General features: G+C 37.3%; 1 protein-coding gene and 1 long non-coding RNA gene across 2 annotated transcripts in view; one reads left to right on the top strand and one right to left on the bottom strand.

Moving 5' to 3' along the window:
* Window positions 1-12816, top strand: part of fbxl6 (F-box and leucine-rich repeat protein 6) — a 39166-nt gene extending 26350 nt beyond the window's left edge. The window contains exons 6-10 of the mRNA XM_028818016.2: window positions 3232-3339; window positions 4083-4205; window positions 5353-5584; window positions 6658-6904; window positions 12449-12816. Coding sequence (XP_028673849.1) covers window positions 3232-3339; window positions 4083-4205; window positions 5353-5584; window positions 6658-6904; window positions 12449-12605 — 867 coding nt within the window. The 3' untranslated portion in view covers window positions 12606-12816. The remainder of the gene's footprint in view (window positions 1-3231; window positions 3340-4082; window positions 4206-5352; window positions 5585-6657; window positions 6905-12448) is intronic.
* On the bottom strand, window positions 10234-11506 carry LOC127530052 (uncharacterized). Its single transcript, XR_007936586.1, has 3 exons — window positions 11392-11506; window positions 10994-11262; window positions 10234-10962 (listed from the first exon to the last, which is right to left on the bottom strand). It is a non-coding gene; the product is annotated as an uncharacterized LOC127530052 (long non-coding RNA).
* Window positions 12817-15286: the final 2470 nt, after the last annotated feature.

The raw sequence follows: 15286 nt of genomic DNA, 5'->3' as shown, positions 1-15286 counted from the left end.
ACAGAGTCACTTGTTATATGCAAATGCTCATTTAGACAAGCCAGATTCATTTTGGAACAAAGTGCTTTGGATTGATGAGACACAAATTGAATTATTTGGTCAGACGAAAAAGCGCTTTGCATGGCGGAAGAAGAACACCACATTCTAAGAAAAAACCTGCTACCTACTCTCAAATTTGGTGGAGGTTCCATCATGCTGTATGGCTAGTTCAGGGACTGGGGCCCTCGTTAAAGTCGAGGGTCAGATGAATTCATCCCAATATCAACAAATTCTTCAGGATAATGTTCAAGCATCAGTCACAAAGTTGAAGTTACACAGGAGTTGGATATTCCAACAAGACAATGACCCAAAACACAGTTCGAAATCTACAAAGGCATTCGTGCAGAGGGAGAAGAACAATGTTCTGGAATGGCCGTCACAGTCCCCTGGCTTGAATATCGTCGATAATCTATGGGATGATTTGAAGCAGGCTGTCCATGGTTGGCAGCCATCAAATTGAACTGAACTGGAGAGATTTTGTATAGAAGAATGGTCAACAATACCTCCATCCAGAATCCAGACACTCTTCAAAGGCTATTGGAGGCATCTAGAGGTTGTTATATTTGAAAAAGGAGGCTCAACTAAGTATTGATGTAATATCTCTGTTGGGGTGCCCAAATTTATACACCTGTCTAATTTTGTTATAATGCATATTGCATATTTTCTGTTAATCCAATAAACTTAATGTCACTGCTGAAATACTACTGTTTCCATAAGGCACTTCATACAGTGCATCCAGAAAGTATTCACAGCGCATCACTTTTTCCACATTTTGTTATGTTACAGCCTTATTCCAAAATGGATTAAATTCATTTTTTTCCTCAGAATTCTGCACACAACACCCCATAATGACAACGTGAAAAAAGTTTACTTGAGATTTTTGCAAATTTATTAAAAATAAAAAAACTGAGAAATCACATGTACATAAGTTTTCACAGCCTTTGCTCAATACTTTGTCGATGCACCTTTGGCAGCAATTACAGCCTCAAGTCTTGTTGAATATGATGCCACAAGCTTGGCACACCTATCCTTGGCCAGTTTCTCCCATTCCTCTTTGCAGCACCTCTCAAGCTCCATCAGGTTGGATGGGAAGCGTCGGTGCACAGCCATTTTAAGATCTCTCCAGAGATGTTCAATCGGATTCAAGTCTGGGCTCTGGCTGGGCCACTCAAGGACATTCACAGAGTTGTCCTGAAACCACTCCTTTGATATCTTGGCTGTGTGCTTAGGGTCGTTGTCCTGCTGAAAGATGAACCGTTGCCCCAGTCTGAGGTCAAGAGCACTCTGAAGCAGGTTTTCATCCAGGATGTCTCTGTACATTGCTGCAGTCATCTTTCCCTTTATCCTGACTATTCTCCCAGTCCCAGTCCCTGTCGCTGAAAAACATCCCCACAGCATGATGCTGCCACCACCATGCTTCACTGTAGGGATGGTGCCAGGTTTCCTCCAAACGTGACGCCTGGCATTCACACCAAAGAGTTCAATCTTTGTCTCATCAGACCAGAGAATTTTCTTTCTCATGGTCTGAGAGTCCTTCAGGTGCCTTTTGGCAAACTCCAGGCAGGCTGCCATGTGCCTTTTACTAAGGAGTGGCTTCTGTCTGGCCACTCTACCATACTGGCCTGATTGGTGGATTGATGCAGAGATGGTTGTCCTTCTGGAAGGTTCTTCTATCTCCACAGAGGACCTCTGGAGCTCTGACAGAGTGATCATCGGGTTCTTGTTCACCTCCCTGACTAAGGCCCTTCTCCCCCGATCGCTCAGTTTAAATGGCCGGCCAGCTCTAGGAAGAGTCCTGGTGGTTTCGAACTTCTTCCACTTACGGATGATGGAGGCCACTGTGCTCATTGGGACCTTCAAAGCAGCAGAAATTTTTCTGTAACCTTCCCCAGATATGTGCCTCGAGACAATCCTGTCTTGGAGGTCTACAGACAATTCCTTTGACTTCATGCTTGGTTTGTGCTCTGACATGATCTGTCAACTGTGGGACCTTATATAGACAGGTGTGTGCCTTTCCAAATCATGTCCAGTCAACTGAATTTACCACAGGTGGACTCCAGTTAAGCTGCAGAAACATCTCAAGGATGATCAGGGGAAACAGGATGCACCTGAGCTCAATTCCAAGCTTCACAGCAAAGGCTGTGAATACTTATGTAAATGTGCTTTCTCAATTTTTTTTTATTTTTAATAAATTTGCAAAAACTTCAAGTAAACTTTTCACGTTGTCATTATGGGGTGTTGTGTGTAGAATTCTGAGGAAAAAAATGAATTTAATCCATTTTGGAATAAGGCTGTAACATTACAAAATGTGGAAAAAGTGATGCGCTGTGAATACTTTCCGGATGCACTGTATATTAAAAGGAAGTTGCTACTTTGAAAGCTCTGCCAATGATAAACAAAAATCCAAAGAATTAAGAGGGGTTCCCAAATTTTTTCATTGGACAGTAGGTTATTCTGAATTTTTTACAATGTGAAACAACTTTAAAAAACATTGTAAACCTGGCTACTTGCTATTTTCTACTACAGGCTCCCAATAGGAATCTGTTGAATTCCATAGTGCTACAAACCATCCTTTTGAATATTCACAATGACATGCCCTACTGGTGCATAGAGTAATATAAAATTATAATGAAAAGGAGGTTTAAAGTCATGTTGTTTGTAGAAAAAAAAAATTAAAAAAGGGTATACGTAGTACAATACACAAACAACAAAATGCTTGAAAAGACATGTTAAGTTTAAAGTAACTCTCTATATTCAAAGATGAATAAATACACCTTTGTTTAACAGATAGTAAAACTGACGTAAGCCAAATTGTATGTTTCTATGTAAGCCTCCTGACAGAGGTTATGAATGAAAATGGGTCCTAGTGCTGCTTTTACTGTGCAAGTGTCTTTGTGACTGAGGGCATAATGATATCTTGTTTTGCAAAATAATTGAGTTTAAAAAATGGTGTATTTATCTTGATTTCAGAATTTGCATCAACAAAAGTTGAAATTTTAATGGAGATTTATAGAACTTTAATGTCCATTGCAGTTACAATTTCAAACTGCAGTTTTCAAAAATATTTCATATGCAATACTGTCTTGTAAACTAACTTGTACTCCTTTTTTTTGGTTACAGTACTTAAAAAATGATATAAATTAGTATTTTGGTCTTTCATTAAAAAATGTATAAACTTTTGTAATCTTTCAGGTTGAAACAGCAAGCTTAATAAACTTTTTGGAAAAATATGGTGGTCGTCTTAAACGCCTCTGGATCACATATACTTGCCGATTAGTTGGAGTTATTAATGCTATTTCAGTAGGTATATTTTTTGATTTTAATGCTTAAAATATAAACTGTAACTTGTACTTGAAGTACTAGTTGCAGCACAGTTTTTGTTGTTTTATTGTTTTGTGTATTCAACATCTGTTGACTCAGTAAAAAAAAAAAAAAAAAAAAACATATATAAATTTACTATAAAATAAAAAATCTGCAATAATGTTTACAGTATTCCACATAGGCACAGAAAAATTGAAACTGACTTAGGTTTCAGTTATACTTAATAGTATGTATCCTGTAGTATACTGTACATATATTCCCTGAAAATTAAAGTTTGATACGTCTGTTTTTTTTTTTTTACACTATTAGGCAGAATATTACTATATAATAGACAGTGCCCCATCATTTGATATTTTCTTACTTTCATTCAGACATTTTTAAAACATTTTTATGTACTTTGATTGAGTTACAGAACTCAGTAGTTTATTACATATTCACATGACTCATTTTTTGGAAAAAGTGTTATTTGGTTTCTACCTACAGTCTACTATTATTTGCACTCAAGGTGGTGCATGTAAATGGTTTAAATAATGTGTCTTCAGACCCTCAAAGTAAAGCTACTACTGTTCCAAGTTGAGAGAGAATGATGTGGTTAACAACCATCAATCTAATTTACATTTCTTCTTCTTTTTGTTTTTTTTTTTATTTTATTTAAGGAGATTCGTCTATAATTTACAGTATGTTAGTTTCATAAGACACTGATTTAGTATTGCATTTTTTAGAAAGGTTGCTGTCCTGAGCTTCAGCTGTTAGAAATAAATAATACTCTGCAAAGAGACTACAGTGACTACCGTCAGTTCCAGCTTGGCATTGAAGCTTTGCAGCTTGGTTGTCCTAAACTACAGGTAATATTTTGTAATTCTGTTTACTTTCTGGGGTTGGATGAAATAGAATTATAGAATAATCTTAATATGTTTATCCATACATCCGTTTTCAGAACCTGTTTAATCTAATTAGGTTGTGGCCACCAGACTCTTATTTTGTTATCACTATGCACAAAGCAGACAACAACCTTTGTGTGGGTGAGTGTGAGTAAGATGGGGTTTGGGACCCACAAAGATATCGGAAGATTATGAAGTTTCCATACAGACACAATACTGGCTGGATTGTGAGCCTAGCACTCGACCTAATTGAGCTGTCCGCATTTGGGAATATAGTTCACCAACTCTCCAATAAACAAACCCCTCTTTTACTTAAAAACAAAAAAATAAAGATTATGGTAAAAGTTTTGTGTTCATTGGCAATGACTTTCAGTTAAGTAGCTAATTTAAAATAGTTTAGTTTTTGTATTTTGTAACATTTAAAAGAAAAATTAAGATAAGCCAATAATCTAATCAGAATTTTTGTACCCATTCATATCACACGATAAAATGTGAGAACTGTGAATGACCCTATAAGGGTTCAATCTGTAAACAACATGTGGAAGCATACCTTTATAAAACACATCTTGCCTATTTGGAGTGAAAATTAATTTTTCCAAATTGAGTTACATATTTTCTTCTTATTTATTACATTACATAGTGTGTCTGGCAATGTCAAACAAAGGACACAGACCCTTAAAGTATGAATCGGATTTAATTGGAAAACAAACTTTTGCTGCTTGTTGATCGTGATAACCTGAAAAGTGTACTCTCTCTCAATCTGTACATTATAAGGAAGTGAAAAAACAAATAGTAAAGTGTGTCTTCTCCATGCATTTGTACCATCTTCAAACTGAGAGGTTAATGAAGATAGAATTGCGTATTTGGCAGCCTATCAAATAATTTTTTAAAACTGACAAAACAATTTTTAACAATTTAAATTATACCTAAGCATTTCCATTCTACTAATGTATTGATATATGAATCCAAAACTTATAGTGCTGCTTATTCATAAAGCATGTAAGTAATATTATTTGTTAAATGTTGGTGTTTGTTATGCCCTTATTTTATCTGCACTGGTTCTGATATTTAAGTTTTTATTTTTTTCATAACTGGTTGTGTTTTTTTAAAGGTTCTTCGCTTGCTGAATCTTCTTTGGCTTCCAAAGTCTTCCCGTGCATCTGCGTTTTGTACAGCAGGTTTTCCTCACCTGGAAGAGCTCTGCTTAGCTACGTCATTCTTCTCCTTTGTAGAGGATCAAATTCTGCATCGAATCCTGCATGAATCACACAGCCTTCGAGTGCTCGACCTTCGAGGTTGCTACAGAATTACTCCTACTGGCCTTGCTAAATTACCCTGCAAAAGTGAGTATACTTTATGACTAGAATTTATTTATCTGATCAAAGGTCTGAAAATGAACATGTATATAAGCTAAAATATCTTTTAGTGTGGCATGTGCAGTTGAGGTCCAGTACTGGTAGGAAAATCTGAGATTTTTAAGTAAGATTATATATTTATAAACTTCATAGAGTAAAGTTAAGCTACCAGAATTGAATTGTTCAACCCAGCTTGTTAGGGAATTGTTAACTGTCTATGGCAGCAATGCAAGCATGTCATGAAGACTGTACATGTAATTGTTATCTGTTACAACTGCTTGAACACAGTTTAGATATATATCTGAAATTAAGCTCAAGTTGGCAACATATATTGTTAAAGTAATACTACTGTTTGTTTTAAGGAAATTCCATCATACTAGATTTCACATATTACAAGTATCATGCAGTACTGCTTAGTGCCATTAATATTAGTGGGTGAACAAATATTCCATCATCATTATGCTGTATGTAGTAGGGCTACATTTTTTTCTGAAAGCCATCCACTTCATTTACGCATCTATGCCACTACATGAGTTTAGAATGGCTGCCTACCAGAACTGTCTGCTTTACTTGCTTTTCCTGTTACATAATATGTGAGGGACAGTCAGCAGCCACAGTGCACTGCCTGCTTTTTGTGTACTCTTAGTAACTGAAGGCATACAAAAGTTTTGATAGTTCTCTAACATTAGAGCATACGTAAGTTAGATGGCCGGTGGACATACTGTTTGAATGTGCTTTTCCAAACAACAGTACACCTTAATCTGGGTTGAAAAATCAAGCTGAAAGTGAATCTATTTAACAATTTTTTTAACGATACAGAAAAGACATGGCAAAACCTGAACTTATATTCTTTACATAAAATCAGCAGACAGTCAACCACTTATGAAGCAATTGATGAACTGTATAATATGGGAGAAAATTGTCAATTGATCAGTTCACTTTTGTTTACTGTTGAACTGGCCCTTTTTTTAAACATTTGATTTGATGGAATAGTTTCTGTTCACAGTTAACCTTTCTTTTATTGTTATTTATGTTTATATATTTAATGGAAATTTTTGCAGATGTTGAATGCCTCTACTTAGGACTGTACTGCAGCGGTAGCAGCAGCAACCAGCTATTGCCCAAAGAAGGGAGCTACCTATTTACTGAAAAATGGCACCATTGTCTTGCGGAATTAGACCTAAGTGGTCATGTTTTCTCTGAGAATGACCTTGAAACTGCTATAGCTAAACTTGCAATAAACGAAGGAAGAAGTCCACTCCGATCCCTAAACCTTGGTGGTACCAAAATTTCCTTGAATTCTGTAAGGTGGGTATACAGTTCTTCACTGGATGACATGAATTTATTTGTAATTTGAATGGTATACTGCAGAATATTTTAATCAATCCAACCATTCTTTTTTTTTTTTTTTTTTTATAAATCACTCTTTCAGTCCAGGGTCACAAGGATCTGGTGGCTATCCCAGCAATACTAGACTAAAGTCAAGGACCAACCCTGGATAGGGAACACCAGTCCACTGCAAATCATATGTATATACACCCCCAACCCCACCTACACTCACTATGCTATTTCAGTGTTACACTGGTAGTGAACCTAACACACATGTAATACTTGGATTAAAACTCACGAATACATGAGGAATGTGTAAAATCTACACAAGCAGTGCAATTTATGGGATTTGAAAAGTGAACAATGGAGTTATCAGGCAGCAGTGCTCACGACATTGCCTACTGTGTCACCAGAATATTTTATTTATAATACCAATAATTATAGTGTTGATTAAATAACTGTAGTGTGGATTAGTTTAGATAATAATTTCAAGAATGTATTATACTGTATTTATGACTTGGTTGTATGGGTACATCATGCATAAGCCAGGCAGACCTTCAAAAATGTTTTACTTTTTAAAAATAGCTTATCACATCAAAATACATCCCTGTTTCCAAAAAATTGGGAGTAAGTGTAAAATGTAAATGATAACGGAAGGATGATTTGCAAATCATGTAAACCCAATGTTTAACTGAAAATAGTACAAAGACAAATGTTGAAACTGAGAAATATTGTTTTTTGAAAAAGATATGCTCATTTTGAATTTGATGCAAGCAACACGTTTCGCAAAAGTTAGGACAGGGCAGGTAAGTTGCTGTGTATCTGAGATCGTAATGTACTAGCTGGATCAAGACCAGACTACATAGTGTGGTACTAAGAGCAGTCTGTTGTAGTGAACAGCCGAACAAAATCAATGCTAGGTTTAACTAATATGCACCTACAGTTGAAGTCGAACTTTACATGCACTTAGGTTAATTCTTTAAAACTCACTTAATAACCCCTCCACAGATTTTATACTAACAAACTATACATTTGGCATTTTGTTTAAGACACCTACTTGCATGGCAAAAGTATTTTTTGAATAAGGTTCAGTGACAGATTGGACTGGAACTGTGATATATTCTTCTATAATATGCTACCGTGGCTGTTCGTTTGTCTGTCCAGGATTTTAAATCACCTGTAGCTCACAAACCGTTTCACCTATTGACTTGAAATTTGGTACACATATACTACGTGACATATACTATCTGCTTTCGGGGTGATGATTTTATTACTCTTTCTATTTTTATTTTATTGTAGAATCGACTATCGGCAGCGCACAGCAGGGCGGCCGTGCGGCGCATGCGTACAGGCGCTGTTCTCATTCCCTACCACCTTCACTAATCATTCTTGAGGCAGATTGAAGACTTAAGTGCCAGATTAAGTCAAAAATTATAGAAAACGTACTAAGTAATTGCAACACAAAAACTAACTTAATCAGTTTTAATGAGAAAAGATACCGGCGAAAGAAGAGAAGGGCCACTAGGGTGGAGTAAAGAAGAGCTGCTCAGGAAGCAGCAAGCACATCAAACTCTGAGCAAACGAATGCTAAACGTACTGAGAAAGAGGATGAATACTATGAATGCCCAAGTCAAGTGTATTCACTGTACGTTATCGTGCAGTGCGCTGTTACTGGTAGTCAATAAAAAGTAAATCACAAGTTTACATACACTTTATTTACCCTTAACTACTCGTGCTAGTGTATTTTGTACACCAGTCTCAGTTATTTTTGTCCAACATCCTTTTACTTGAATTTACTGGCAGCATCCATCATTGGTGCTCAGCTTGATTCACTACAAGTATATTGTTGCAATGGTTTCCCTCCAGTGTGCCCCCAGCCGGTTTTATGAGTGAATGCACAGTCACAAGTTCCATAAGGTGAATTTTTTGGTACACTGCTCAGGACCTTACATATGTATGACAATGATGCAATATTCTTCTTGCAATGACTTAGTCTGCAAAGAACATTCAGCAACTGAAATGAATTGTGATACATGTGCAAATCCTGCAGTGGATGAAAGTGTGACCAGTGACAAATGAGCACTGGAGAAGTGAAACAGGTTTATTTTCAGACGGTCCTAGACTGTGTCATACTATTCAGCAATACGGTATTAAATTACATTAAAAACGTGCATTTTATATTAAGGCCTACCATCAAACTTGCTGTCTCTTTACTTAACATAATGGAAAAATCAAAAGAAATCAGCCAAGACTTCAGAAAAAAATTCTGGATCTCCAAAAATCTGTTTCATCCTTGGGAACAATTTCCAAATACCTGAAACTCCCACTTCATCTGTATAAGAAATAATATGCAAGTATAAACACCACAGGACCACACATCCATCATACCACTTAGGAAGGAGATGTATCCTGTCTCCAAGAGAAAAACGTACTTTGGCATGAAAAGTGCATATTGATCCCAGAGCAACAGCAAAGGACCTTGAGAAGATGCTGGAGGAAACAGGTAGACATCTATCCATATCCACAATAAAATGAGTACTATAGCAGTAAAATCTGAAAAGCAGCTCACCAAGGAAAAAGCCACTGCTCCAAAGCTGCCATAAACAAGCCAGACTGGAGTTTGCAATGGTACGTGGGGACAAAGAGCTTATCTTTTGAAGAAATGTCCTTTGGTCTGATGAATCCATGATGGAACTGTTTGGCAATAATGACCATTGGTATGTTTGGAGGAAAAAGGGTAAAGCAAAGCAAAGAGCACCATCTCAACCGTTAATGGGGGTGGCGCATCATGTTGTGGGGGTGCTTTGCTGCAGGAGGGACTGGTCCATTTCACAAAATGGATGGCATCATGAGGAAGGAAAATTGTGTAGATATACTGCAACAACATCTCAAGAGCTCAGCAAGGAAGTTGCAGTCGCAAATGGGTCTTCCAAATGGACAATGACCCCAAGCATGCCTCCAAAGTTGTGGCAAAAAAGCTTAAGGACAATAAGGTCAAGGTACTGGAGTGGCCATCACAAAGCCCTGACCGCAATCTGATTAAAAATGTGTGGGCAGAAAAGGTGTATGCAAAGAAGGAGGCCTACAGACCTGTCCCAGTTAAACCAGTTCTGCCTGGGGTAATGGGTTAAAATTACAACAACTTATTGTAAGAAGCTTGTGGAAGGCTACCCAAAATGTTTGGCTCAAGTTAAGGCAATCCTAGCAAATATTAACAAAGTGTATGTAAACTTGTGACCCACTGGTGTTGTGATATAGTCTATAAAAAATGAAATACTCTGAGGTCTGTGAACATTATTGAGAAAAAAAATCATTTTGACCTGCACAAAGTAGATGTCTTAAACGATATGCCAAATTTATAGTTTGTTAGTATAATATCTGTGGAGGGGTTATATAGCGAGTTTTAAAGAATTCATTGTAAACCTCCGACTTCAACTGTACTTGTCTTGGTGTTTGGTGTTTCTCCTTGGTTTGCACAACTGGCTGTCTGATTGCCTGTTAACTGCAACTAGAAGGCAATTAGCAGGTCACCCTCTGTCAATTAAGGACTTGCTTCTATACATACCTCTTAATTCAAAGGGAACACGCGCAGGGAAAAAAGTACATCCTCCTGTAAACATGATAAAATTTATTAAGCTACATCAGATCAAAGTGTTACTATCATTATTGTAAATGTTATTTACATCAAGTGTCTGAAAAGGCTGTGATAGAAAGTATATAGAAAGTAATGATGATGAAAGATAAATGTTAGTAGAATCATATTTGAAACATAATTGACTCTATCATCAGGGTGACATGGGTCTTCACCCTGGCATATGTGAGAAAAAAGTAGTACAGGTCTTGTATTGAATTCACCCCCTCCATGTGCATGGGTGTTATCTAAGTCAAGAGTACTTATCTATCTTAAGGTACTTGTGTAAGTGGTATTCATTAGTTCTGTCATACTATTAGGAGAGTGTATTGTGATCATAAAATCACATTCATTTATAGTTTTCTTATTACTGCATTGAGCATTAGGCAATATTATTTGACTGTACCTGCAACAGGAGTTTAGGATGTTGAAGTCACCACTGCTGAAATAAACACTCCTCCCCATTTTACTCCAGACCGTTGTCACAAACTGACCTGTAGTTTATGCCCTAAAAACTTCATTTCTACCTAAAAGTACCAGTGTTGCAGTTACAATAATGAAATTTCAAACATCTCGCCATCTGTCAATAGAACCAGCATATTTCTGTTTTAGCAGTACCTTGTAATCTTCAACGGAATACACTTAGGCGGTTACATGATATCTCTGCCCCTTGATCTAATGTACTAGTGACAGCTATCTTAAATCTCTGAGGGAGACCACCCCCAGCTCATTTTATTTTTATGTATGATGTTCACTGTAAATGTATGGGTGTCTTAATCTGGTAATGTTATAACTCATTTTCTCAATTATGTAGGTAATAAAGAAGAGTGGTCACTTGTAATGAATTTTGCACCCAGCTTTTCCTAATAACCAAATTAATCCAGCAGTCACCAAACCATATTAAATACCTAGTCAGAGGCTGGGCAGTATTTGTAATATCACTATGAGGCTGAACTGAAGATTAATGGTTAAATGTACAGTCATATGAAAAAGTTTGGGAAGCCCTATCAGCATGTATAATAATTGACTGTACTTTCAACAAAAAAAGATAACAGTGGTATGTCTCATTTCCTAGGAACATCTGAGTACTGGAGTGTTTTCTGAACAAAGATTTTTAGTGAAGCAGTATTTAGTTGTATGAAATTAAATCAAATGTGAAAAACTGGCTGTGCAAAAATGTGGGTATCTCTGTAATTTTGCTGATTTGAATGCCTGTCACTGCTCAATGCTGATTACTGGCAACACCAAATTGGTTGGATGAGCTCATTAAGCCTTGAACTTCATAGACAGGTGTGTTCAATCATAAGAAAAGGTATTTAAGGTGGTCAATTGCAAGTTGTATTCCCTTTGACTCTCCTCTGAAGAGTGACAGCATGGGATCCTCAAAGCAACTCTCAAAAGATATGAAAACAAAGATTGTTCAGTATCTTGGTTTAGGGGAAGGCTACAAAAAGCTGTCTCAGCTTTGTTTTCATATCAAGTTCAAAATGAGCAGATATTTTTCATAAATGAAAAAAGTATCTGTTTCAATTTTTGATATGTTGTCTTTGTTCCATTTTCAATTAAATACAGCTTTTAAATGATTTGCAAACCATTTCATTGTTTTATTTACATTTTACACAGTGTCCCAGCTTTTCTGGAAATGACTGTATGAGGATAAATCTTAAAGCTATAATTTCATAAAGACCCTCATTTTAATAAATGAGGATCGTAGAAATATTTTTCAAAAATGTTTTTCTTTATGTTGCCTATGGTACAGTTTGAGAAATAGTGCAATTTTGGAATTTATGCAACTAAAGTTAATTTCTAGCAGTCGCGTATGGTTGTTTGGAAAATTATATTTATTATTTCACCTTTCAACTAATTTTTGTTTTATTTTTGATCCTTCATAGGCAGGTGATCGCTCAGTGTCCACAGCTGTCTTTCCTAAATCTGGCATCATGCCGACATCTTCCCCGTGGTTGGAAAAGGGCATATAGAGGACAAGAAGACATTCGCCAGTTGCTGCTCAGGCTCCTAGAAAGCAATAGCGATGATAGTATCTGTTAAAGATAAATCAAGGGTGAGCTAGATTACTTATGCAAAGAAAAAAAAATATTTAACCATGCAGTTCTCTGTCTCAGGTCAACCTCGTACTTAATTGTCTGTAGCAGAATAGAAGTCCTTGCAAAAGTGAATTTTGTTTATTTTAATGCATTTTTGTACTTTTTGTGACATTTGTTAAATAATAATAGAAATAAAATTATAAAATGCTTGCGAATGTAATCATTTTGGTTCAGACTGACTTTGCTGCTGGCAGCATTGTTCTACAAGGATTTTCGCATAAAAATAAGTTGGGTTAATTGGTGACTCTAAATTGGTGTAGGCATGTGGTCCATAAATGGCTGTAGCCTTGTACTGGATGCTGACAGCTAAAGCTCCAAATAAGCAAACCTGCACATCTTTGTGAATATGCAAGGAAAATCAATGCAGGCCCAGCTAAGAAGTATAGATTCCACACAATGGCTAGGCACAATATTGAGTCGTCAGTGCTTACCACTGTGCCCTCCTAGTTGGGTTACTCAAATTATAAAAATATATGAGTGACTGGATGAAGATACAGCTTTCATATTGTAGATATGTCTGTCTTGATGAATTCAAGTATAGCTTTTATTAAGTTGAGCTGAATTTTCAAAATAAATGATATGTATCAAGCTCTGTTTTATGAATGAAAATTGGGAAAATATAGTTTTTCATTAAAATGTAGTCTCTCTGAGAAAATGCATTTTTACTTTTTTTAAATTCATGGCTGAGCCCCATGCAGCATATATTGCGCTATTTCCTAAAAGCCTTTGAAGAAGGGCACTATTGTTGGCACCATGGTCTGGTTTTGAGGGTCATAGCAGATGTCATTACCACAGAGGATGTGCACAGCAAACAGCAACAACTAGCAGAGACTGCAGGAGCTGCACAACTCACCATAGGGACGCCACTGGCAAACATGAGACTAGCAGCTGATGGTTGACCTGGGGAAACAGCTCAGAATCCCTGACACCACTGCAGAAACCACACTCGGGCTAGACATGGTCCTGGTGTCAGAGACAACATGACAAGTGGTCCTGCTGGCACTGTCTATTCCTTAGATGAAAGTAGCCATCGAGATGAAGAGAGTCAAGTATGAGCAGCTTGTAAAGGAATAGCACAGCAGGTGATGGAGGACCTAGTGTAAGACCATTTAAGTCGGATGTAGATGCTTCATAGGCTAAACCCTCTACAGGGCACTTGAGCTCCTTGGAATCGTGGGACTGAACAGCATTAGAGCCATCACAAAAATTACAGATGTCATAGAATGGATAGAGGGCTGTGGATCAAGCAGAGGGATCTGTGGACTACACAAGCTACTTAGACAGAATCCTGATGACCTCTGTCTGGGTCACCTGGTCAAGGGTGTCTGATGTTGCATGAATCAAAACACCCAATGACCCCAGATGAAGTCACTGACAATGGGTTCAAGTTGCACTGCAAGTTGTGTGCTGAATCAGCAAAATGAAGGATGCTAAGAACTGTGGTCAAGATGAGGTGAAAGTAGATAGTGTTCATTGATGAAATGCTCAAATGAAGATGCTTGCTTACACAGAGAAGTACCTTTATATGTAACTGTAAAATATTCATTGCTGTTTGATGATATTTGTCGGTTATGTTTTCATTTGTCATGGGGAGTTTGTTAAGGGCAAAGACATTGTTAACTAAAAACTTTAGGACATTTCTACTTTTGCCTCTGTGACGTGACAGCAATTGGATCTTTCCGTAAGGTAATGATTCCAAGCATGTACCACATTTTGTTCACCACAAAAATTAGTATTTCCCAATGACCATCTTAACCTCAAGAGTGGAATCCATTAAAAACCTGTCGCTCATACAGTACTGTGCAAAAGTTTTAGGCAGGTGTGAAAAAATGCTGTAAACAAAGAATGCTTTCAAAAATGGAAGTGTTAATCATTTATTTTCATCAATCAACAAAATGCAGTGAATGAACAAGAGAGAAATCTAAATCAAATCAATATTTGGTGTGACCACCGTTTGCCTTCAAAACAGCATCAATTCTTCTAGGTACACTTGCACACAGTTTTTGAAGGAACTCGGCTGGTAGGTTGTTCCAAACATCTTAGAGAACTAACCGCAGATCTTCTGTGGATGTAGGCTTTCTCACATCCTTCTGTCTCTTCATGCAATCCCAGACACACTCGATGATGTTGAGATCAGGACTCTGTGGGGGCATACCATCACTTCCAGGACTTTGTTCTTCTTTACGCTGAAGATAGTTCTTAATGACTTTGGCTGTATGTTTGGGGTCGTTGTCCTGCTGCAGAATAAATTTGGGGCCAATCATACGCCTCCCTGATGGTATTGCATGATGGATAAGTATCTGCCTGTATTTCTCAGCATTGAGAACACCATTAATCCTGACCAAATCTCCAACTCCATATGCAGAAATGCAGCCCCAAATGTTCAAGGAACCTCCACCATGCTTCACTGTTGCCTGCAGACGCTCATTATTGTACCGCTCTCCAGCCCTTCAATGAACAAACTGCCTTCTGCTACAGCCAAATATTTCAAATTTTGACTCATCAGTCCAGAGCACCTGCTGCCATTTTTCTGTACCCCAGTTCCTATGTTTTCGTGCATACTTGAGTCGCTTGGCCTTGTTTCCATGTCGGAAGTATGGCTTTTTGGCTGCAACTTCTCCATGA

This window comes from Erpetoichthys calabaricus, chromosome 13 (genome assembly GCF_900747795.2).
Source record: "Erpetoichthys calabaricus chromosome 13, fErpCal1.3, whole genome shotgun sequence".
Taxonomy (NCBI): Eukaryota; Metazoa; Chordata; class Cladistia; order Polypteriformes; family Polypteridae; genus Erpetoichthys; species Erpetoichthys calabaricus.
The sequence above is the reverse complement of the archived record's forward strand: the minus strand, read 5'-3'. Positions and strand labels throughout refer to the sequence as shown.